This window comes from Pogona vitticeps, chromosome 14 (assembly GCF_051106095.1).
Source record: "Pogona vitticeps strain Pit_001003342236 chromosome 14, PviZW2.1, whole genome shotgun sequence".
Classification (NCBI taxonomy): Eukaryota; Metazoa; Chordata; class Lepidosauria; order Squamata; family Agamidae; genus Pogona; species Pogona vitticeps.
The window spans coordinates 7685982-7712837 of NC_135796.1; the positions used below are offsets into that span (position 1 = coordinate 7685982).

The 26856-nt window shown below is 40.8% G+C and overlaps 1 protein-coding gene across 1 annotated transcript in view; it reads left to right on the forward strand.

Moving 5' to 3' along the window:
* The window catches only part of FBXW8 (F-box and WD repeat domain containing 8), a 109801-nt gene that overhangs the window by 80247 nt on the left and 2698 nt on the right, over positions 1-26856 (forward strand). Inside the window, exons 8-10 of the mRNA XM_020813590.3 lie at positions 8688-8815; positions 12015-12188; positions 25528-25644. Coding sequence (XP_020669249.3) covers positions 8688-8815; positions 12015-12188; positions 25528-25644 — 419 coding nt within the window. The remainder of the gene's footprint in view (positions 1-8687; positions 8816-12014; positions 12189-25527; positions 25645-26856) is intronic.

Consider the following 26856-nt stretch of genomic DNA (forward strand, 5'->3'; position numbering starts at 1 on the left):
ATATTTTATTAAAAAGATAGAGATTAATTTGAAACACATTTAGATAAGCTAATCTTTACACAAACAATCATTTCCAAATTACCCCAGCCGTTACCAACAAACATTTCCTCTATAAAACGAAAATAACAACCAATCTGACTACATTTCTAAATAGGATTTTATCTTACGGTTAATTAGAAAAATAAGAGTCCTTTAGTAGCTTTTCCTCTGCTGAAATTCATGCTGCGTTCCGGCAGTCGTCCGGCTGTGTCTCCCTCCATCTCCTCCTCCTTCTCTCTTCTCCCATCTTTCTTAAATTAACAAGTTATGTCCTTGTCCGTAGGAGTTGAGATAAGATAAAGGTCATCTTGCTCTTCTTGACTTTTTTTCCTTTAGCTGGAGAAGAACTGACCTTGTACATTTTTTCTCTCTAATTAGCACCTGGACACAAGCGGATTTCTAGCTTTTTCGTTGCTGCTCTGAAATAAATCCTATGAAATACATCTCTATTCTATTTTCATAATCAAATTCATGGCAGGGACTTTTAGAGGATGGAAACTTCAACAGGCTTTGGAGGCCAACTTTCCCCACAAGACCTCAATGCTGGCTGTCCCAGACCAAAAATGGTCCTTTTTACTTTTAAAATGTAATTTTGGGGGAGGCGTGGCTTTAGGGTACCATTCCAAGATATCCAATGCAAATCTGTCATTTATGGAGACTTCTGGGAGTGTGAATAGGGCTCCTCCATTTTTAATTTTGTTTTCATGTGGCCTGCCGTGGGTGGGACACAAAAATCCCTCTGTAGAGATGCCCAGTGTGGTGTAGTGGATGGAGTGATGGACTAGCACTCAGGAAGCCTGCATTCAGATCCCTGCTCAACCGTGGAAACTCACTGGGTTGTGGAACTGATAAAGCCACTTCTTGAATGCTGAACTGCTGGATAGCTCCGTGATCTAATATCTGGCTGCAGAGCCAGAATTTGGGAGTGCAATTCTTCCCCTTTGCCTCTGTGACTGGGGCAGAACTCAGTGATCCACAGGGTCCCTTCCAGCTTTGTGGTTATTAAGATTATTAAATATAATTTTAAATGTAAATAATCTAAGATTATTAAATATCTCAGTTGCCTTGAAAGTCCTGCTGTAGGCTCTCTAGGTTGGTTCCAACTTGACAGCACATAGCAATAGTAACAAATCTTTGTATCATACTGATTCTCTGTTAAGACCAAAAAGGGCCAAGTTGCAGGGCATTTCTGATCAGTTTCCACTCCAATGGGTTGTCGCCACCTATCCCCACAATGTCTTTCTCTGTCATTTGCTAAAGGATTGGTTTTACTTTTACAGATAAACTTGATTTAATTATTTGGCCTAGTTTGTGTTTAGAATTCTGGTTACTTGGTTTCTTGTCATTTATGTATGACTTTGTTTTCATCTCAACGTTACACAAATTTGCCTCATCAAATTTTGTTTTTATTTCTAGATTTGATCTGGAACTCAGAAAACAATCAGATGGTTGGTCCATCAAGCCCAACACTGACCATCAGTGTCAGGAGCTTTTTGAACCCTTCTGGGACATAAAGATTTGAGGGTCTGTGGATTAAAAAAGTAGAAAATTAGGGAGGAACTGTTTTTTCCCCTCCCCTTGTTTTCAGTACAGTATTTCCAGTGGAAATATTGACACTTTGGGAAGCCTAAAGAAAACAGTCTGGTGAATTATTTTCTGTTTTGGAATGAGTTACATGCTTTTTGAGACAAGTATTCTCACACAGAGAATGTCAGGAGCTGTGTAATAAAAGCTTATACAGTGGTGCCTCACATTACGACGTTAATTCGTTCCAGCGAAATCACTGTAGAACGAAAACGTTGTAAAGCAATTTTAAAAAGCCCATAGAAACGCATTAAAACCCTGTTAATGTGTTCCTATGGGCTGGAAACTCACCATCCAGCGAAGATCCTCCATAGTGCGGCCATTTTCGCTGTCTGTGCAGCGAGGAATCCGTCCCAGAAAACAGCAGGCAGCCATTTTGTTTACCCGGCGGCCATTTTGAAACCGCTGATCAGCTGTTAAAAAATCGTCGCTTTGCGAGAATCGGTTTCCGAAGCAGGGAACTGATCATCACAAAGCGAAATTCCCCCATAGGGAACATCGTTTTGCGATTGCTTTTGCGATCGCAAAAACATTGACGTCAAGCGGTTTCATCGTTAAACGGAGCACCCGTCTTGCGGGGCACCACTGTATATAAGGCAGTGAACAGATTAGTTAACAGGAATTCATGTGAAGACTGCAGACATATACCACACTCAAATTTAGGCTATGTTTCTGCAGTCAGTAGGTGCTGCCATTTTTATTACAGCAGCGTATGGGGATGTAGCCTTTATTGTCTATGATTGCAATACATGGTAGCTAAACCACTTAAACACTTCAATAGGGAATATATTCACAATTTTGTTTCCACAATTTTGTTTATATTTTTAAAGCATAAAACAGCATCATATTAATGAAAACTGTTTACATAAATTCCATACATTAGGCAGACTTTCATAGAAAGGTAATGTGTTCAGAAAAATATAGGAAATAATGTATACACATTTTCTTCAAATGTTTAAAAACACTCAAACTGATGAAATGAGGCAAGATAAATTTCAAGTATGAAAAATAAGGTAGCGAAAGAAATGGAAATTGACAGATTTATTCATCTCTAGCTTAGAATACAGTGGTGCCTCGCATAACGATTTTAATTGGTTCCAAAAAAAACGTTATGTGAAACATCGTTATGCGAAACACCATTTTCCATAGGAATGCATTGGAAACCGGTTAATCCGTTCCAATAGGCACGGATTGCCGTCCTTAAGTGAAAAAACCCATAGGAAACATCGTTAAACGATACAATGTTTCCTCCATTGGAATGTATTGTAGCTGACTCAATACATTTCAATGGCTTTGCGAAGTCAATTTTTGCAAAATTAAGTGTGTCATAAAAGGGTCAAAAATGGTTTTAAATGCTTGGAGTAGCTTCTGCACCCTCTAAAACGGATGCAAAAGTTAATTTGGCTTTGATCTGACTTTTCGTTAATGGTGAATTTTTCCCCCCAACTTTTGACAGCTGTCAAAATCTGACAGCTCCATTATTTCCTATGGGGGAAGAAAAAATTCACAAAAAATTAATGAAGACACAGCAACTGTTCTAAATGCTTGGATTCGTTAGAGGACCCCCTAAGTCGTGTGCAAACCTGATTTGGCTTTGATCTGAACTTTCGTTAATTTATGGCGAATTGTTTTCTCCCCCATAGGAAAGCATGGAGCTGTCAGATTTTGACAGGTCCATTGGTTCCTATGGGCCGGAAAAAAAAATTAACCATAAATTAACGAAAAGTCAGATCAAAGCCAAATCAGGTTTGCACATGACTTAGGGGGTCCTCTAACGAATCCAAGCATTTAGAACCGTTTTTGACCCTTCTAAGACACCTTTTTAATTGAAAAAAGAAACATCGTTAAGTGAAGCAGGGGACTTAAAATCGCATTTGTTATGCGAAGCATGGTCCCAAACTTCACTAAGCGAAAATCGCCCATAGGAAACATCGTTATACGGTGCATATTATTTTCTTAAAAAACACATCGTTATGCAAATTAATCGCTAAACGAGGCAATCGTTAAGCGAGGCACCACTGTACTAGGTAATAAAGATGTATTATCTTTCTCAGTATAAGGCTGCGTCTTCTGACAAAAAAGTTGTTTGATTTGGATTCATTGCTTTTGGTTTTAATTTAAAATGGAAAAGTCTAAAGAAAGATGCTTGCAGCCTGTTTGCATTATAGCTGTTCAGCTGAATTCATCCCATCCTTTACCTTTTCCCTTTCATCCTCACTCATCTGACGAGGGTTGCAATGCACCCAGCTTTTACTGTGCATGCCATTAGACTAATGTGTTGTCTAAACAAATGAGAGCATAGGGGCATGAATAATTGATTTTGTCTCCCGTAGCAGCTGGAGAAAATGAGGTCCTGTTTGTCCAACCTTATTAAACAGTGAAGAGGTAACATTGTTAGAGCCAATGAGGGACTTGTAACGTGGATATAAATGCCATGAGATGAGTGCTGTGCTTTACCCACTCTTCTAATCTCTGAGGTTTTAAAATCAGCGGCAAAGAAAAGACATTTTGGGGGCATGTGTGACGTAGATCCAGAAATTTTTAATTTTTGGAGGTTGAAAACCAAATTTGGAAATGTGGCTTTCTTAGGGGACATATATTTGATAGATTTAGTATATTTGGTCTCTCTACTGTAATACTGCTACCTATGGTTCTTGAGATGAAGATTTCTGGTTACCGTTTCTGCCTAACTTCTGCCTCTTTGAGCACTGACGAAATCCTTTTTGTTGGATGACTTTGTAATTTCTTAGAATCATAGAATAGTGAAGTGGGAAGGGGCCTATAAAGCCATCAAATCCAATCCCCCACTCGATGCAGGAATATAAATCAAACCTGCCAGGTGATTGTCTACGTTTCTCTTGAATGTCTCCAGTGTTGGAGCACTCACCAGGTCTCGAGTTAATTGGTTCCACTGTCCTAGTGCTCTAACAGTTAGGATGTTTTTCCTGATATTCAACCGAAATCGAACTTCCTGTAACTTGAGCCAATTGTTGAGTGTCCTGCACTCTGGGATGATTGAGAACAGATACTGCCCCTCCTCTGTATGCCATTTTTTCAAGTATTTGAAGTGTTATCACCCCCTCTTATTTTTCTGTCTTCTTTTCTCAAGGCTAAACATTGCCAATTCTTTCAGTCTTTCCTCATAGTGCTTAGTTTCCAACCCCTCTGATCATCCTTGTTGCCCTCCTATGAACGTGTTCCAATATCTTAGCATCCTATATGTAAATTCAGATGATACAGGATTTTATAGCTAAGTTATTTTTGGACCGATAGTAGCAACAGGTAGAATATGAAAAGTTAGAAAGCATAGTCAAATATAAATGTTTATCAACACAATTTTTCCTCACTTAGGAAATGAAGTAAGAATGAAAGCTATGAAAACAATAGCTTTCTTATCACAGAACCCAAGTAAGCTGATAAGAACACGTGTATTGTAAAAAATAAAAGGAAAACAATTGCAAAATGATATAAAAATAGTTGTATAAAAATATGCAGAATACATCATGCAAAAGGCTGGACTGGAGGAATCCCAAACCGGAATTAAGATTGCTGGAAGAAATATGAACAACCTCAGATATGCAGATGATACCACTCTGATGGCAGAAAGTGAGGGGAAATTAATGAACCTCTTAATGAGGGTGAAAGAGGAGAGCGGAAAAAATGGTCTTGAACTCAACATAAAAAAAAACTAAGATCATGGCCACTGGTCCCATCACCTCCTGGCAAATAGAAGGGAAAGATATGGAGGCAGTGACAGATTTTACTTTCTTGGGCTCCATGATCACTGCAGATGGTGAAAGCAGCCACAAAATTAAAAGATGCCTGTTTCTTGGAAGGAAAGCGATGACAAACCTAGACAGCAACTTAAAAAGCAAAGACATCGCCTTGCCGACAAAGGTCCACATAGTCAAAGCTATGGTTTTTCCAGTAGCAATGTATGGAAGTGAGAGCTGGACCATAAAGAAGGCTGACCGCCAAAGAATTGATGCTTTTGAATTGTGGTGCTGGAGAAGACTCTTAAGAGTCCCCTGGACTGCAAAGAGAACAAACCTATCCATTCTGAAGGAAATCAACCCCGAGTGCTCACTGGAAGGACAGATCCTGAAGTTGAGGCTCCAGTACTTTGGCCATCTCATAAGAAGAGAGAAGACTCCCTGGAAAAGACCCTGATGTTGGGAAAGTGTGAAGGCAAGAGGAGAAGGGGACGACAGAGGACGAGATGGATGGACAGTGTCATTGAAGCGACCAACGTGAATTTGACCCAACTCTGGGAGGCAGTGGAAGACAGGAGGGCCTGGCATGCTTTGATCCATGCGGTCACGAAGAGTCGGACATGACTTAACAACTAAACAACAACAATAAAAATAGTTGGGAACAGATAGCCCGATACCCTTGCACAAAGAAGCTAAAATGATGCCAGGTGAGCATCACTGGAGGGGAGAAAAAGATAACAAAGCCACATGGAGAAAATACACTGAAGACATGGACTAGCCTCCATAGACTTTAGTTTGGTACGGCTGAGTGAGCAAATATTTTTCTCTGTGTGTGTTCTTGACACATCTTATTTTAAATTTTTTTGATATTCCATGCTTTTTTAGTAAGGCTAAAGGTTGCCATATTTTTCTGTGTATAAAATGACAATTTTTCCTAAAATGGTTAGAGGAGAAATTGAGGGTCATTTTATACACGGAAGGAGGCAAAGGCAAAGGAGAAGCCTTGCTCGTCCGCTTCTCAGGGCTGCCCATTGACTGCTGCCGCTGCCTCCAGATCACCCCCTCTAGCACCACTTCAGGCAGCGGACAAGGTGGTGAGCTCTGGCACTGGATGAGGCGATTGGGTGGCAGCGGCAGCAGCAGGAGGAGGAGGCGAAGGGGGAGGAGGAGCCAAACTGAGCCGCCCCTCACAGCTGCCCACTGACTAATCTGGGTCAAAATTGGGGGTCACCTTATACATTGGGGGATCATATACACGGAAGAATATGGTATTTACAATTATAATGCCTTCCATAATATTTTTCCTGTTTTAATGTGCCTTTTTAGGCTACTAAGCCCTTATATTTTCTGATTTACCGTATTTTTTGCTCCATAAGATGCACTTCCCCCCAAAAAATGTAGGGGGGGGAAGTCTGTGTGTCTTATGGACTGAAGGCAGCAATTTCGTCGCTGCTGGCCCCGTGGGGGGAACGTCGCAAGGGTCCGGGTGAGCCTTCCAGGACCCTTGCGAGGCTCCCCCACCCCCACGGAGCCAGCGCCGGCGAAATCACCAGCTTCCAGGTGCAGGGAACATCGCAAGGGTCCTGGAAGCTCACTCAGACCCTTGTGACGCTCCTCCCACCCCCACACGGGACCAGCGCTGGCGAAATCACCAGGTTCTCGGAGTGTTTGGAGGCTTGGGGAGCCTCCAAACACTCCCAGAAGCTGGTGATTTTACCCCCCTGGCCCCATGGGGGGGTGGGGGAGCGTGGCAAGGGTCCGAGGGAGCCTCCCAGGACCCTTGCCACGCTCCCCCCTGCACAGGGCCAGCACCGGCAAAATCGCCAGTTTCTGGGAGTCTTTTGAGGCTTGGGAAGCCTCTGAAGAGTCCCAGAAGGTGGCGATTTTGCCCCCTCTGACCCCCGAGGGGGGCAGGGTGAGTCTCTAAAGCATCCTGGAACACACCCTAGGACCCTTTGGAGGCTCACCCTGCCCCCCCCCCGCTGGGCCAGAGGGGGGAAATCGCCAGCTTCTGGGACTCTTCTGAAGCTTCCCAAGCCTCAAGTCCCAGAAGCTGGCGATTTCACCCCCTCTGACCCCCGGGGGGGGCAGGGCGAGCCTCCAAAGGGTCCTAGGGTGTGTTCCATAAGATGGACCTCTCCATAAGGCTCACCAATTTTTAGGAGAAGAAAACAAATTATTTTTTCCTGTTTTCTTCTCCTAAAAATTTGGTGCGTCTTGTGGAAAGGTGCGTCTTATGGAGCGAAAAATACAGTAATTTTTTTTTTGTTTACAATCAACATTCTCTCTAATTTTCATGTGGCCAAATGACTCCTCATATCCCTGTGGGATTCCATCACAACTAGAACTAAAGGAGCAAGCACACACGTTACAAGGAACCTTGTTTACAATTTAAGCTTTGTATTTCAATGTCTGAAACCTTTCATTGCTTGTTTATCTGTTTACCAGCCTTTCTCCTAAAGATACAGCTTACAATTAAGACATTTAAGCTAATAACAGTGATTATACAATATTACAAGGATCAGTTAATATAATATCAAAAAACATAATCAACATCAAAACATATTCAATGAAGTAAGGTTCAACAATCCATTTTTAAAAACCCTCTCAGACAACTTGCCTGAAAAGAAAAAGTCTTTGCTTGCTTGTGGAAGGACAGCAAAGATGGGGCTAGTTTTGCCTCCTGTGGTAAGGAGTTCCAGAGCCTGGGAGCAGCAACTGAGAAGACCTTCTCCCATGTCCCCACCAAATGCAAATCTGAAGGCGGCGAGAGTGAGAGGAAGATCTCTCCTTGTGATATTAACTTTCGGGCAGGCTCATAAAGGAATTTATGGCGTTATAAGTTAAAGACATCCCTTTGATTTTTGCCCAGAAACGGATTGGCAGCCAGTGGAGCTGTGCTAACTGCTGCTGTTAGTGACATCCAGCCCTGCCATTAGGCAGATTGAGGCAATTGCCTCAGGAGATATCAGGTGAGGGGCATGGAGGCAGCCTCATTTAGAGCACCTGGTTGATTCTTTTTTGTTTTGTTTTGGAAAGATGGATGTATATGTTCTAGCCAGGTAGATTTCTCTGCACCTCCTTAGACTAGCCAGCTATCCTGAGATACAGTAACGGATGCTGTTCTATCTCAGCACTGAAGTTATTTATTTATTTATTTGTTTGTTTGTTTGTTTGTTTATTTATTTATTTGATTTCTATCCTGCCCTTTTAGACAAAGTCTAATCCCCAGTCTGGTTGCTACAAGCGGGGAGACAGGGGCACCATCTTGTCCTTTCACCATGCTTGGAAGAAGTAATGAATTGATGCTGCTTGCAATGACCATGAACCTTTCTGTGACATTTCTTCCAGATCCTTTTGTATAACCTGGAGACGGGCCAGTGCATGACACAGCTAGGCAGCTCCTTGGGCGAGTTCACCTGCATCAATCTCCAGGACAGCCCACCCTGCATGTTAGTGGCTGGAAGTAAAGACAGGAAGTATGTCTGAGCAAGAGCAACACATCCAGTATTTTGTGGGCTTCTGCGCTGGCATTTTAAGGATTACTCATCTCCTTGCTTTTCCAGCTAATTGCAGTCTGAGGAAAAGGCAGAGAAAGTACAAGACATTAACTGAGTCCTTCCTTCCTTCCTTCCTTCCTTCCTTCCTTCCTATTTCATCCCTTTTCTAAATCTGCAACAGTAAAAGAAATGTATCATCTTTGCTGGTATATTGAAGTGTCAGTAGCACATTAACCCAAAAATGCAAAAAAAAACACTTTTAGTACTACCAGCTTGGGGCTCATCAATGCTTATGAACCTAATCTTCCTCTTAAGACATAGCATATACTCACCCAAATTACTGAACTACTAAATGCAACATTCCACCTCAGAAAGCGATTACACTATTTTGTGACTAGGGGTCACACACTCCTCAGAGGTTCTCACAGAGGTTCTCACAGATGTTTCAGAGATTTCAGATCTTTAGTTAAAGGGCTTTTCAGATATAATTAATCACGACATTCCTCCTGATAAAGTGTAATGTCATGTGACGTGCATTATTGTCTGTAATCTGGTTTATAGGATCCTAGATATTTTTAAGATAAATAAGGAGAGAGTTTAAACAAAAATGATTTTTATTGAAGGATCACAGATTATATGTATGAAGGGAAAGGTTGGTTCTAAATCATGAATAATAAGGTTAAACCAGCAATAAATGCAAATATATTTCTTCTGTATATACAGACCAGTTGGCTTTGGGGGTCACATGGAACATATAGGCCATATGTGTCCCAGGCATGCTCTGAATGAGTTTTCAGGAGTGATGGAGGAAGAGCTAAGCTTCTCAGATTCCGGCTTCCCACTTCCTCCTCCCAAATTCCTTACTTGTGAAAGAGATCATAAAGACTTTCATGGCCAGCATCTAATGGTTGTGGGTTTTTCGGGCTCTTTGGCCATGTTCTGAAGGCTGTTCTTCCTAACGTTTCACCAGTCTCTGTGGCTGGCATCTTCAGAGGACAGCACTCTGTGTGTCCTCTGAAGATGCCGGCCACAGAAACTGGTGAAACGTTACGAAGGACAACCTTCAGAACATGGCCAAAGAGCCCGAAAAACCCACAACAACCATTAGATCATAAAGAGCTTATCTTGAGGAGAAATGTAGGGAATAAATATTTTAAATAAATAAATTTAAATAAATTGTGTAAATTATCCAGGTTTGCAAGACAATTTTAAAGCAGCTTTAAAATATCCTTTGTTTTCCCTGGGCATGAATGCCTGGAAGCTGGGTCCTCACTAATGAAACCACAAAAATGCAGCCAGAATTCAATGAACGTAAGGCAACCTACATCCATGGTGCTGGCAGGCAGAATGCCAGGCAATGCTATCAGGGACAGGGCTTGTAAGTGTTCTATTTTTGTCCTGTGAGGTTTACCAAGCCCTCCCACTTGTCAGGGGAGGAAGAAGTCTGGCTTTGTTTATTCCATCTGTTGATGTCCTCTGACAGGCAACATGAAGGTGTTGGGAGAGGCCCAGCCCAAGCATCATCTTTTCTTTCTTCCAGCCTGTCAAATACATTCTATCCAGCTGGAGCCTTTGTTATCTTTGTTTTAATTATTGGAATAAAGTTATTTGTGGGCCCCTATGGAGTAATTTCATTAGAGAGAGGGGTAAGGAGGAGAAGCTCTTTTTTTTTTTTAAAGAGCATGTTCCAGATCAGAACTGTAATCCTGGAAAAAAGAAGTTCTGGCATTGTGAGCCTCTCTTTGGTGAGATGTTATCTGTGTGTATATTTAAGCTTCAGAAGTAGATTGTTTTCCATGGAGTAACTTTGATCTCCTGTTCAGCAGCTTCTGTAGTTTTTCCCATTTGATTTCTGGATTATGTTTTCCTTCTGTGCTCTGTATTTTTCCTCCATCTTCATTTCCTGTATTTTGGGTTATAAAACTTAGAAGATGTTGATCCTGTGCTCATGCAGTCATTAACTTTTCCACTTGCTTGCTTGAGCCTCCAGACCAAAGATGCAAAAATGCACATTTTTGGATGCAGTTGATTTGTAACTCCAATCCCCACCATCCCTTAACATTGGCTATATTATCTATAGTTGATTCAGGTTGCAGTCTAATCACGTTTTATGGGGTCACACTTTCAATACAGATGGCACATGAAGAAAATGCAATAATGCTTGGAAAAGTTGAGGGCAGTAGAAAAAGAGGAAGACCAGATGGGAGATGGATTGACTCAATAAAGGAGGCCTGAGCTTTGGGTTTGCAAGAACTGAGCAGGGCCCTCATTCATAGGGTTGCCAGAGGTCAGAAGTGATTTGGCAGCACATAACAATAAGGATGTCCTGTAATAATGGGTTGTGGAAGCTGTAGTCTCAAACATCTGGAGAGCCAAAGGTTTTGTACACCCCCAAATCACAGAGTTGGAAGATATTCCAAGAATTGCCCACCCAGTGAAGGAAATTGACAGGTAAAGCATCCTTTTTAGATTGCCATGCAACATCTGTTGAAAAGATCCAATGAAAATGAGTCCACCACCTTTCAAGATAGCTTGTTCCATTATCAGACAGCTCTTACTATCAGGAAGTTATTCTGAATGTTTAGTCAAAATCTTTTTTTGTAATTTGAATCCAGCTGTTCATATCCTGCCCTCAGGAGTAGGAGAAACCAAGCTTGCTCCATCTATGTGACAGTCCTTCACTGGCTATTATATCATTTCTCAATTTTCTCTTCTCCAGCCTATACATCCCTCAAACAATTCCTCTTAGGGCCAGACTCATTAACATTTTGATCACCTTCTTCCTGAAAAATTTCAACTTGACCATACCCTTATTATGATGTGTTGCCAGAATTATACAACATGTACAATCATAATGACCATAACAGTTAGGAAGTGGCATTTAAGGTAAGGAATGAAAGCACAGATGAATGGGAACAAATGTTTCTGTGGCAATAGATGATCTATCGTTCATTTCTGTCAAAGTCCAACTTAGAAATGCGGCTCTCCTGCCTAGTCAGTGAGGATGGTAATGACTCCGTACAAGTAGTTGCAGCACTATATTAAGCTGATTTTGCTGACATTAATTTTCATTGGGATGAAAACAGGGCTATATAATACAGTAGTGGTGTTTATGAACAAACCCACTTGCCAATCTATGTGCCACAGGAATGGACTGCTTTCATTTTCTTTTTTCTAGGGTGAGGGTGTATGATGTTCGCCAAAGCAAACCTGTCTGCTCACTCTATGGCCACCAGCATGGGGTCTCTGCTGTACAGATGGATGAGTGGAAGATTGTGAGTGGAGGGGAAGAAGGACTGGTCTGTGTGTGGGATCAGCGCATGGGCATCAAACTCTGGGAAACACATGCCAGGTAAGACTACCTGTTCTGAGCTGGTTTCCTACCAATCCTGTTCCTAAATTAAATGGATGGTGATTGTTTTGAGCTATTCCATCCCAGTGCAACAACACTATTTGATGTACAGTGGACCCTTGACTTACAGACGGCTTGACTTACAGACTTTTTGAGTTACAGACTTCTCTGGCCGCAAAATTTAGGTTTGACTTGCAGCCTGAGAATTGACTTACAGACCAGAAAAAAACCAAAATGGAACAAAAACGGCCTGTTACGGGATTAATCGGTTTTCAATGCACTGTAGGTCAATGGAGACTTGACCTACAGACTTTTTGACTTGAGATAAGGTAAAGGTAAAGGTTCCCCTTGACAATTTTTTGTCCAGTCGTGTTCGACTCTAGGGGGCGGTGCTCATCCCCGTTTCCAAGCCATAGAGCCAGCGTTTGTCCGAAGACAATCTTCCGTGGTCACATGGCCAGTGCGACTTAGACACGGAACGCTGTTACCTTCCCACCGAGGTGGTCCCTATTTATCTACTCGCATTTGCATTCTTTTGAACCGCTAGGTTGGCGGGAGCTGGGACAAGCGACGGGCGCTCACTCCGTCACGTGGATTCGATCTTACGACTGCTTGGTCTTCTGACCCTGCAGCACAGGCTTCTGCGGTTTAGCCCACAGCGCCACCACGTCCCATTCCAATACGGATTAAGTTCTCAAGTCAAGACCCCACTGTAGTTTGTGGAGTATTTCTCTGTGGCTGCTCCCAGGTTGTGGAAGGCTCTCCCTCGAGAGGTTAGACTAGCCCCCTCTCTTTTATCCTTCAAGACCCACCTCTTATTTATTTTATAATTATTTATTTAAAATATTTTACCCCACCTTTCTCCTTAAGAAGGACCCAAAGCAGCTTATAAAACTGAAAGAAAATATTTAAAGCTGAAAATAATGAGTATACAACAGTGGTTAACATCATTAAAAGACAATATTTAAAACTATGAACAATAAATAAGGAGGCATCTTACATCATTAATAGGCAATATTAAGGCAAAGATCAATAAGTATACAAAAATTAAAAAATTTGCCACTCTGAGAAATGGAAAACACAAAAATGGAAAACACTAGTACTAAAAATCCAGTCAAAGCAGTAATGCTTGGTAATCTAGCTAAAAATCACACACACGTAGCTGGCTACTGAGGGAAGGCTTGCCTGAAGAGAAAGGTCTTTGCCTGATTTTGGAAGGACAGCAATGACAGGGCCAGCCTAGCTTCCCGTGGGAGGGAGTTCCAGAGTCTGGGAGCAGCGACAGAGAAGGCCCTCTCGTGTGCTCCCATCAGATGCGCCTGTGAAGGTGGTGGGACCAAGAGAAAGGTGTCTACTGATGATCTTAACGCTTCAGCAGGCTCATAAAGGATGTGGTCTGAGATAGCTTGGACTCAGGCTATATAGGTTAAAACCAGCACTTTGAATTGTGCCCGGCAAGCTTTTAAGAACTATGATCGAGTCCCTGGATATTGGTGTTTTGCTTTTCTAAGTGTGCTTTTTAAGTTCCAAATGCTTTGAATTAATGGATTTTAATTGTTTTTTTTTAATTTTTTAATTTTATTTTCAAAACTGTTGGGTAATGGGGAAGGAATACAAAAGGCAAAGGGCAGTGGGGGGGATGGAAAAAGGGTTTTGAGAATAGGAAAACATCAAATGCATAATCATTCAATCTTTCATATCAAGTATATAAACATCTAATCTATTCATGTTCCAATAAAGGTTCATCTTTCTTCTTCTTTTTCTTCTTCTTTTGACTATTTTGTCTATGTATTAACCTCTTTAGCTTTCAATTTATACGTGTAATACAGCTTAAATCTATGTTATTCCCACAGCATCAGAACACCAAGGCCAATTGTGAAATATATCCCCTCTTTCACCCTCCTTTTTTCTTAAGAATACACTCAACAGACCCAAAATAATATAAATTCTGCTCTCCCCTCCCCTTTCCTCCCTGTGCTTGTTTTGTTTCTGCGACTCTTTTTTCTTCCATATTTTAAAAGGGGGAACAATATCATTCAAAGTTTGCTTTTCAACCTCAGTTTTCTTATCTACTATCGCTGCATCGCTTACTGGGTGGCCCTCCATCCCTTGTATATTATCTGATATCTTCATCAATACAGCCGGTTCTGAGATCTCTTTTTGGTGTAATTTAACCTCCGCTACCTTCCCTCCCCTAGAGCCTCCAATCACGTCTTCCATCTGGTCAATATAATAATTTACCTGCATGCATTTTTGCAACAGTGACATCTGAAAAGAGGTTTTCCAGTCTAGCCACCGATCTGTAATTTTCTCAGGGGGAGGTTCCATTTTCTGTTGCCACTATTTTCACTTAAAATTCCCTCTCCCCTTTACCCCAATACACATCCAATATTTCTAATATTTCACCTTGCAACTGTACAATATTAGCAATAAGATAGCAGGTACATTCAAGTAAGAGATGGAATCTAAAACATAAATCTCTCAAGTGTCTTTGTAGTCCAGTCCTTTTCCACGTCGCTGATAACTTTCAGACCGGTTGCTTCTTCTTTTCCCTTCTTTTCTCTTCTCCAAGTTTGTTTTAACCTTCACCCGGCAAGACTCTATTATTAGAATGTCATTTGTCAAGATCCCAGTTCAGTTCAAACCACATAGCCCCCAGTTCACAGCTCACAGTCCGTTCTTCTCCCTTTTACTTCCAGAGACTTCCTTCTCCTCCCCCGAAAAGGGAGGTCCAGCAATCAGAGTCCTGGCAAATATATTATCCACGGAAAGCAGAGTCCCACACAGTCTAAAAATATATATCCAAAGAGGAAAAGGGTCCAAAGTGAACAGCTTGCAACAGAATTTATTTTTTCAAAGCCTGTCAGTTGATTCTTTAAGAGTTATTTTTCCTCCTTTAATGGAGATGCAAGCTATTTCTGCCTGGCTGTTCCTTTAGAAATGACTCGACCTTCAGCTTGAGTAAAAGCTGGTATGCTAGGAATGCCACTCCTTATCTCATTTGGTCATAAATTTGCACACAATCACTTGTTCTTTATTTAATGAGGTTTTTCATAGAACAAGGGCTTCCACTTACTTTGATGTATACTTTCGCCGTGCTTCTGTTTTCTTATTCTCGGCGAACGGAGCTGTCTTTGGCTGGTTGCCAAAAATGGCGCCCGTCTTCGTCTGTGCTGATGTGAATTTCCAGAAGAAAGAAAAATCGAGTTGCTGCCCAATCTTCTAACTTCTGTGGCTCACCAACTGCTGCAGAAGGGTCTCTCCTGACTCTTCCTTGCCCCCCCCCCCGTTTCTGGGAGGGTCCCAGACCGAAGTGGTTCTAGCTTTTCCCGGGAGCTATTCCCGGGAGCTGCTAGCTTCACCAAGACGAAGCTCCTCCCTCAATGGATTTTAATTGTTATTATAGTTTAATTGCTTTTTAATCTATAATTTATTGTGTTTTTGTTATTGCTTGTTAAATGTTGAAATATTGTGAACTACCTTCTGTCCTCTCACTGGCAGCCTACAAATGATAAAAAATAAATTAATAAGTTAAATAAATAGTCTATCTTCACAGTTAAAGAGCAATTTCATATCAGTTTAACTGCCATGACTCTTATTTAATACTGTGTTTCTCCAAAAATAAGAGAGGATCTTATATTAATTTTTGCTTCAAAAACTGCTTTAGGGCTTATTTTCAGGGGATGTTTTATTTTTTTCATGTACAACAATCTACATTTATTCAAATGCAGTCATGTCCTCTTCTGGTTGCTGCACAAGGGTGGAGGGCAGGGTTTCACTTAACTGGGGCTTGTTTTGAGGGTAGGGTTTATATTACGAGCATCCTGGAAAATCATACTAGGGCTTATTTTCAGGGAAACAGATGGAAATAATCATGAAATTTGGAAGTTTATAAGGAACTTTGAATTCTTTGCTAGAAAGCTCTAGTATTAGTCTATGGAGCAAACTAGCAAATAATTCTATCAACCTAGACATCTTAAGATTTCACAGGATAGAGCTGTGGCAATTGAACTGGTATAAAATTACTATAACTGTATACTGCAAGATATACTCATTAGTATGTTTTCCAATACTAGTATATTTCTGTGCCTTCTTCTGTTCAATGTACCCTCTAATTTTCAGCCCTGCTGGGTTGGGCTAAAGCTCTCTCTCATGTAATTTCACCCCTCCATGCGTGTGCGACATTTCCACCACTACCATATTCTTTTCCACAAGATCTTCACGATTTGGTACAGTGGTGCCTTGCACAACGGGCGCCTCGTAGAGCGATGAATTCGCTCTACGAGGCCGTTTTAGCGATCGCAAATGCGATCGCAAAATGGTGCCCATATAGGCGGGAAATCGCAGAACGAAGGTCGGTAAGCTGCTCGCTTACCGACCTTCGCTTTGCGACCCGCCGATCAGCTGTTCCACGGCTTCAAAATGGCCGCCGGAACAGCCGAAAGGGGCCGGGGTGCAGCGTTTTCGCGCCCTTGGTAAGCAAGGGGAGTGCGCGAAAACGCTGCGGAAGCCCCGAAATGGCTGCGCGCAACCATTTCGGGGCTTCCGGCAGCGTTTTCGCGCGCTCCCCTTGCTTACCAAGGGCGCGAAAACGCTGCACCCCGGGCCCTTTCGGCTGTTCCGGCGGCCATTTTGGACCCGCCGGACAGCTGATGGCCGCCATTTTGGCGCCCTCATTGTGCGAGGGGAGGGCGCGAAAATGGCTGCCGGCCCCTGGGAAACATCGCACAACGGTAAGTATTTTATGGCATTGGAACGCATTAAACGCTGTTTAATGTGTTCCAATGCCTTTTTCTGTTCCGTAGTGCGATGTTTCCCACAGCGAAGGTTAATCCGGAACGGATTAACCTCGCTGTGCGGGGCACCACTATATTTCGGTTTTCTTCCATTTCCATGCATATAGGATTCTGGCTGCAGTTATTATATGTATCACCAAATGGCTCTCTTTCCTACCCAAACTCTGGCAACATATTTAATAAGAATAATTCTGGTTTAAATAGTATATTACGTAGCAGAATTTTCAGTAAACATTCATGTATTAGTACCCAATAATTTTTTTGCTTCTCTGCATGTCCACCGCATAGGATGCAAGGTTCCCTCTTGTAATTTACATTTCCAACATACATTTAATGTACCTTTATACATTTTTGACAATGTGCCATCTGTGGAACACTTTGTATATATTTTCTTTAAAGTTTACTAAATCTGTAATTTTTGTAATAATTTTCTGTTTTTTTTCCAGTCATCAATACTGATATTATGTCCTATATTTTGCACCCATTTGGTCATACAGTCTTTTACCACTTCAACTTCCATCTTAATTTCTAATAACAATTCATACATTTTAAAATCAATTTGTCATCTGTTTCTAATAGTATTTTATCCAGGGATATTTGCTCTTCATAAAAACCCTCCTTTTTAACTTTTATATATCTAGATTCCAGTTGTATTCTAGCCCACCAATCTGTATATATATCTTGTTCTTCTAACTCATCTTTTGATTTTAATTTGCAATTTCCTTTTAGTAATTCTTTATATTTGAGCAGTCTGTTTACGGACATAAGGTTGGGTTGTGTAAAAGCTTCTAATGGAGATATCCACTCTGGTATCTTTCTGTCTATCTGATATTGTATCTTGTCCCAGGACCATAATAGAGATCTTCTTATCAAATGGTTATTAAAATATTTATAGTATTTAGCTTATTTTGTACCACAAAAATGCATGCCAACCAAGCATCAAATTATGTTTTTCTAGCTTGAGTAGTCTATTATTTTTAAGAGTCATCCATTCCTTTATCCAGATTAATGCACAAGCTTTATACAGTGGTGGCCCGCAAGAGGGGCGCTCCGTTTAACAACGAAACCGCTTGACGTCGATGTTTTTGCAATCGCAAAAGCGATCGCAAAACGATGTTCCCTATGGGGGAATTTCACTTTGCGATGATCGGTTCCCTGCTTCGGGAACCAATTCTGGCAAAGCAATGATTTTTTAACAGCTGATCAGCGGTTTCAAAATGGCCGCCGGGTAAACAAAACGGCTGCCCGCTGTTTTCTGGGACGGATTCCTCACTGCACAGGCAGCGAAAATGGCCGCGCTATGGAGGATCTTTGCTGGACGGTGAATTTCCAGCCCATAGGAACGCATTAAATGGGTTTTAATGCATTTCTATGGGCTTTTAAAAATCGCTTTACGACGTTTTCGTTCTACAGCGATTTCGCTGGAACGAATTAACGTCGTAATGCGAGGCACCACTGTAGTATGTACTCCAGGAAGGCCAAATCCAGCTCTTTGTTTGGTATCTTCCATAGCTTTAGTTTAATTCTTCTTTTTTTATTTTGCCAAATAAATTTCAGCACCATCTTAGTGAGATCTTGAAAAATGTTTAATACTGAGATAGTCTGGAAAAGAAATAGTATTCTGGGAAGAATGTTCATCTTAATTGTCGCTATTCTCTCCATCAAGGACAATTGTAGATTCTGCCATTTTTTGAGATCCTTCTGGATATCGTTGAGTAGTTTCATGTAGTTATCTTTTACTAGTGTACTAGGTTTTTTTGTAATTTGTGTTCCTAAATAGTTAATCTTTTTCTCAACTTGGAAATCATTTTTTTCATTAATTCCATTCTTGTCTCTTCTTTGATGTTCTTGACTAGTATTTTTGTTTTTCCCCTATTTACTTTCATCCCAGCTAACTCTCCAAAAGTTGCTAATATTTCCATCACTGGTATTATTGATTCAGTTGGTTCTTCTAATATAAAAACCAGGTTATCTGCAAATGCTTGTAATTTGTATTCTCCTCCTCTTATTTTTAATCCTCTTATCAACTCATTACTTCTAATTTGATTCTTAAGCACTTCCAACGTAAGGATGAAAAGTAGTGGAGACAGGGGGCGTCCTTGTCTTGTTCCTTTTTACAACCGTATTTCTTTTGTTAGTTCTCCATTGATTTTTACTTTAGCAGTTTGTTGTGCATAAATAGCTCTTATTAGTTTTATAAATCTTTCCCAGATTCTATTACTTCTGTATGTTGTGGCATGAAGTTCCAAATAACATTGTTGAAAGTTTTCTCCGTGTCGCGGAAGATATCATAGCCACTTGTTTTTCCGTATGTGTTTCATAGTATTCTAAGGTGTTCAATATTATTTATTTATTTATTTATTTATTTATTTATTTATTTATTTATTTATTTATTTAATACCCTGTCCATCTAGACCAAAGTCTACTCAGGGCTATTATTCTTATATTGTCTCTCATCTGTCTTTTTGGTAAAAAAGAAAAGAAAAGAAAAGAAAAGAAAGAAAGAAAATGAAAGACCTGATTGATCTTGGTGGATTATTTGGATTAAGATCTTTCTCAACCTGGTTGCCAAAATTGTTGCGTATATTTTGTAATCTACATTTAGAAGTGAGATCAATGTATAATTCTTTATTTCTTTTGGATCTGTTTTTTCTTTATGTATGAGAGTAATCAACACCTGCCCATGTTGAACATAATTTCTTCTTTTTCTTCAATATATTCCAATAGTCTGTTATATGGTTTTAGTAACATAGCTTCTAGTGATTTGAAGTATTCCGACAGCAGTCTTCGACAATCTCTCTAGATGGCAGTGGTTCATTCAATAACTGAATTTGTTCTTTCGTTAACTTCATTTTACTGTGTTTTCCCAGGTATTTTTCCTATAGATCTTTAGCTATTTCTTTTTCAGTGTATAAATTTTGATTAAAACTTTCTATAATTTGTTTAATTTCCTCCTGCTGTGATTTTTGTATTCCTGTATCATCTTTCAAGGTTATTATTGATTTTTATTTTTATTTTCTTAATTTATAAGCCAACCATCTCTTATTTGCATTTTCAAAAAAAAAATTGCGCTTTTTATCTTCCTCGATAACTGTTCTGTATATAAAACAGTTGATGTTGTACTAATTTTATTTTCATTTTCAACTATGTCATTGTTGTATTTTGTTTTAATTGTGCTTTGTATACCTTCAAGGAGTCTTCCAAATCTTTATATTCACTTCTAAATTTGTAATCCACTCAGCAAATCTGAAACTTGAAGTTACTCCTTTTTTCCACCTATAACATACAGTTCTTGTGATTCCAGTAGACTGTCTCACTTTATTTTTATTTTTATCTACTTGGGCTTTTAATAAAAGTCAAATGGAGGGTGGATAGCAGTTGTAACGTTTATAATCCAAAGAAAAAAAGACCAAAACCAGGAAAAAAAGTAAAGTGTTATAATCCAAGAGTTCAAATCTAGAAGGAACAATGAGTTATAAGTCAGATAAATCCAAACGTAGCTTCAAACGCAGCCACCTCCATTTATTCAGTTAACTCGAGAGAGTCCCTCCATCACATGAAGCAAGAAATCGGAATCAGCAGCGAAGATAAGCTTTAAGATAGAAAGCTAACTAACTGGCAGTCGTTTGCAAACAAAGAAAGTCTAATAACAGTTTTTAAGTTTCCAGAACTTTAAAGACTTTAAAGTCCAGCCGTGTCTACTTATCACCGTATTTGATTTAAGGTTTCTGTCTGTCTGCTTAGTTTCACTTAATTTCACTTTCCCCACTCCTTCACTGAAACCCAGACAGACTGTATTTGAAGCCACTTTCAGCGGGGAGAAGCAAAGAGGTTCATCCCTTTTCTCTTGGCCCGTGAGTACTTAAGCTGCCGTCCAATTTGTTGTTGTTAGTTGTAAATCAGCAGGGCTGTTTCACTTACCCATAAACTTGTCAAATAATCAATCAGCCATCTTTGTTTCCCTGTAATCCCAAGGAATTGGGGTAATCACGACTAGGAGCCATAAAAAGATGGCGCTCAACTCAGTCCGTGCTTCAGGCTTTGTTTGTTTTTGTGGAACAACATTAGGGAGCTTCTTCCTGGAATGCCTGTCTCGTTGCGCTGAAGCCCCACCCCGTCCCCCATGCGCAGGGGTTGAATGTGATTGCTGTGCAGAGGAGGAAGAGGGCTGCACAGAGGGAGGAAGAGTCGCAGGTGCCTTGGTTGCCTCCATTCCATCGTATTTTATATCAGGGCTAGTGGAACTATGGTCTCCTTCTTCAATCACTTCTGGTTAGCATGGTCAGTGTCAGGGACTAAGAGAACTGTAGTCCAACAAATGAAGCTCCTTTGAGTGGGATCTTGTTCTTACATAATTTCAAAAGCAATGAATGGTATAAATCAGAATGAAGCTGGTCTCCCAATGACCAGCATTTGTGGAATGGATTTAATTAAACTGTGTTTGTCTAGTGTGTCAAGTTTTGTTTCTTCGCACCTGTCCTGCTCCAGATGCAATGGACTACTGTCCTTCTTGATTTCATAGAATACATTTCATAGAATAATTCAGTTGGAAGGGGCCCATAAGGCCACGGGTCCTACCCCCTGCTCAGTGCTGGAATCCAAATCAAAGCAGATCTGACAGATGATAGATCTTTCTCAATATGTCATCTGGATTCTTTTAAGTTGGCATGGTCAGGTTGTTGCCTTTGGGATGCTGGACTGAAATACTGAAGACCTCAAACCATTGCCTGTGGTTCGCTAAGGTTACTTGTACTAGATGTTGCAGTACATCAGCATCTGCAAGGTAATGACCATCATTATGACTTTTAATTTGTAAAGGGATGTTTAATCTATTTGCCCCTTCCATCAGAAATACCTTCAATATGGATAGAGGTGTTGATTACTCTCATACAAGGGGGTGTTGATAAGTATTGAGCCTTACCCATAAAAAATTGAGCTAGGAAGCTATAAATTGCAGGATGGTATTGGCCAATTTGTCAATATTCAATGGGGCAAAAATCGACTACCTATGATTTTAACTTAACTTTCATTTTCCGGTCCAATGTGAACATGGCGGCACCTCCAGAAAATTTCCGTGTGGAAGAGCATAGGACCATAGTCAAGTTCCTGTTTCTCCAGGGGAAAGGTGCAAAGCAGATCCATGATGAAATGTCACAAACTATGGGTGACAGTGGCCCTTCATATGCAACAGTTAAATATTGGTTGTCAATTTTAAAACTGGCCATTTCGGTGTTGAAAGTGAAAAACCCAGTGGAAGGTCTGTTTCTGTCTCTGTGCCTGCAAATGTGAAAGCCATCCATGATATAATTATGGAGGACCGCCGAATATCAGCCAAAAGTATTGCTACATATCTGAGAATATCACGTGAGAGAGTTTGTGTCATTATCCACGACGACTTGGAAATGAGAAAGCTGGCATCAAAGTGGATCCCCAAACTTTTGACAACCAAACAAAAGAGGAAACATGTGGAGTCATCGGTGGCTGTTTTGGAACATTTGGCAAGAAATGAGTCAGATTTCTTGGGCAGACTGGTAACTGGTGATGAGACACGGATCTACTGTTATGATCCTGAGACAAAGGAACAGTCTAAGGAATGGAAGCACAGTGGCTCCCCCAGGCCAAGAAGTTCTGACTGCAAAGGTTGATGCAGAGGCAAATGGCAACAGTTTTTTGGGATAAGAAGGGAATTTTGCTGGTGGACTACCTCCAACAGGGTTCAACCATCAATGCAAAATATTACTGTGCTTTATTGGCAAAGTTGAGGCAAAACATCAAGAAAAAACATTGAGGAAAGCTCTCCAAAGGTGTCATCCTGTTGCATGACAACACCTCATCATACACTCCAGGTGAAACAATGGCAAAACTGACATCTTTAGGCTTTCAAGTGATGCCCCATCCACCCTATTCTCCCAACCTGGCTCCTTCTGACTATTATCTGTTCCCCAAACTCAAAAAACACATAAAGGGACAACGATTTGGGAGTGTTCTGGAGGCAACTAATGATGCAAATGAGTGGTTATGCCAGCAGTCAGAAGAATTTTATTTGCAGGGACTTAAGAAGCTGCAGGACAGATGTCACAAGTGCATTGACTTCCTGGGGGAATAGGTAGAATAGTGTGGCAGTTACAGCTTCCTAGCTCAGTTTTTTCTGGGAAAGGCTCAGTACTTATCAGCACCCCCTCATACATAAAGGGGAAAAAAAGATCCAAAAGAAATAAAGAATTATAGATTGATCTCACTTCTAAATGTAGATTATAAAATATACGCAACAATTTTGGCAACCAGGTCAGCAGCTAACGTGTCTAGTACTCAGAGGTGATAGGAGCTGAACTCCAAAACATCAGAAGGGTGCCAAATTGGGGAAAGCAGATGAGGGCCAAGCTTATCTTAAACTCAATGTGGAGAAAGTGCAGTCTTCCAGATATTTCATTTATTATTTGTTTGTCTGTGAGTTCCTTTTATATCCCTCATTTTCTTCCAGTGACCTTAAGGTGATGTACATGACTCTCACCACCCCCCCACACACACACACTTTTACCCTTACAGCAATTATGTGAGGCTATAGGCCAGGCTAAAAGAACACAGCATAATGGCCAAGTGGGGATTTAAACTCAGCTGCTACAGCATGCAGATCCTGCAGATCCTGCCAGCTGTAACAAACATAGGCAATTGTGAAGAATGCTGGGGGTGGCAGCCCAGCAAAATTTGGAGGGGGCACACTTTGCCCACCCCTGTTTACTGCTTGGCTGTGGTAACTGAAGTTGCATTTTGCCTTGTTTTTGATCCCTTCTACAGAAATTTTTTGAAACCAGCATCTTGAGTGTTTCAACAGTGCTCCACTTGGTGGTGCTAAAAGCAGCATTTGATTTATGTAGAATCTCCTCACCACCATCCATGTGATAAGGGCTAAAAGTATATAGGTCCATTTAAATAAGAAGAGAAAGAAAGAGAGGAAATGAGAAAGAAGTGGAGATTATCACACTTTAGATATTCATAGAGACTAAAATAAATGTGCTGAAATAATTGAAGGACACCAATCAGACACATGGTTTGAACTTTTCCTTTCTGTACTATCTTCTACCTGAAACTTAATACAGTGGTGCCTCGCTTAACGATTGCCTTGTTAAACGACGAAACCGCTTGATGACAAAGTTTTGGCGACCGCTTTTGTGATCGCAAAAGATGTTCCTATGGGGAAAATTAGCTTAACGATGATTGGTTCCCTGCTTCGGGAACCAATTTTTTGCTAAATGATGATTTAGAAACAGCTGATTAGCAGTTCTAAAATGGTTGCCCGCTGTGCAAAATGGCTCCCCACTGTGTTTTCAGGATGGATTCCCCGCTTTACAGGCAGCGAAAATGGCCGCCCCTATGGAGGATCTTCACTGGACAATGAGTTTTCAGCCCATTGGAACGCATTGAACCGGTTTCAATGCATTTCAATGGGCTTTTTCGTTTCACAAGACGATGTTTTCATAAGACAGCGATTTTCACAGAACGAATTAACATCATCTTGCGAGGCACCACTATAAAGTAAATTACTATGAATCATCACTATTTGTTTTTTAAAATCTATTTAAATAATACAGCTTCCTTAAGTTTGCAAGAGCTGAGTAGGACTATTAAAGACAGAACCCTTTTGGAGGTCTCTCAAAGCTGACAGGAAAAAAATTGATGCATTTGAAATGTGGTGGTGGAGAAGAGCTTTACCGCTACTCTGGACTGCCAGAAAGAAGTGGGTCCAAGATCAAATAAAGCCTGACCCATTTCTGGAGACGAAAGTGTTAAAACAGAGGTTGTTCTGTTTCAGGCATCACCTTGAGAAGGCAGGATTCTTTGGAAAAGAAAATAATACTAGGAAAGGCTTAAGGCAGCAGGAAAAGAGGAAGACCAAATACGAGATGGATTGACTCCCTAAAGGAAGCCACAGGCTTGAGTTTGCAAGAGCTGAGTAGGAGTGTTGAGGGGACAGGACGTTTTCATAGAATTGCCATAAGTAGATGATGGTACATAACAACAGCACATCCATAGGCTTAAGCTGAAGGTGACATGACAGCACATAATAACACTACCTCTTTCACCCGTTCTCCCAGGCTTGCTTATTGTACCCTTCTGGTTGTAAGCAGGAAAACTGCTTTCTAAAAGACTCAAGATTCAAGAAATAGAATTGTAGACAAAGTGGGAAAAAGTTGGTTTAAAGGATATTAATCATACATTGGAGCATACATCTAGTGCTTCTACGAATGTTATGGTGGTAGTTGTGATATGCTGAGAACTGTTAAATACACAGCTTATGTATTGTTAAACACAAAAAAGATATCACCATTTAAACTGACTGATTGATCAAATGAATCATATTAAGAAAATCTACCAAAAAAAGGAGAATAGGCTCGGATGAACTTGTTGTGAACAAAATTATTGCTAACACTGTATATTTATCTGCATGAAGCTTGCATTTAACAGTAATTAACACAACTCTTATTAAGATTTAAAAAACAAAACACAACAAAGCTGCCAACAGAATGCCTGTTTCCTTTTTCCAGGCACCCAGTCCGCCACCTTCAGTTCAACAGTCACAGACTCATTACTGCCAATATTCCTGATGAAAAAAACCCTCGAGGCGCTTGCATCACAGATGATGACTTGACCGCACATCGAAGGTGCAGATCAACCCAGTTTTACAAAGCAGAAAGACGAAGCAGGGAGTGTTGCGTAAAAGATGCTACTAAAATTATAAAGTTGGGAAGCCAGAATCTGTTATTGTATATGGGTGTGTAAGTCTTGGGTTTTGTGATGGCTGACAGGCTGTCGTTCAGTGGCAGGGCACAGGGCATCACTGTGTAGGAGAGAGCTCAAGAGGGACAATGTTAATTGGAGTGAAGTGAGATGGGCAACCCCCACTTGTTTTTTCATCCCCCACCTGCCAATTTGGCAACAGAAGCAAAATCCCCAGCATTTTACATGTAAAACATGGTGTGCAGTGAGCACACATCTTGTTTTCAAGCTGCAGAAAACTCTTGGATTTTTCTTAGCAGTGAAAGCAAAGTTCGTGTTCCCTATAAACCTTGCTCTAAAAATAAAATTGCTAGGTAGTGCTATCATCAAAATTCCCTAGGGATATGAATAGCAGCACCATAGATGCCACGAAAGCCCATACCCTCCCCCCAGAACTGGCCAGTCCACTCATTGTTAACAGCGTGACTCTCAGCTCTCTTGTCATTGTCATCACACGAATCGCAGAAGGAGCCTCGCTGGCTCTTCCACGCCTCCCTGCACAGCCGAGGCAAGACAGGGAGTCTCCCCATTCAGCTGGTGAGTGGTTGGCTGCGTGAGGAGGCGGGGAAGAGCCATCCAGGCTCCTTCAGCAATTGGTACAATGAAAACAACAATGGAATAGCATTGCAAACAGTGAGTGGACTGGCCAGTCCTGGGGGGAGGGAATAGATCTCTGTGTCACCTGTGATGCTGCTATTCATATTCATATCCCCAGGGATACAAATACGAATAATGTCTAGTAAACATGTATAACCCTTGTTGGTTCCAAGTTCAATATGACTTCTCCAGAAATTTTCTGTTCCAGGGTAAATTATACTTAAGCCAATATTCTGATTTGGGGTTTGACAGGCTCCTATGTTCATACTATGGATAAAAGAATGGAGCCTGCTAAAAATCTGTTAGCTGACATAGATGTTTATTGGTAGCCAAATCAGCAATGTCTCAAAAGTATAAACACCTAGTTATAATTTTTCTAGCCTGAAAGTAATGAGCTAGTTTGAAATTGAAACAAAAGTGGTTTGCCTGTCAGTTGGCACATAACAAACCCAGTGAAACACATATTGAGTGCTGTTAGTGTTATTGCCCAAAATCCATCT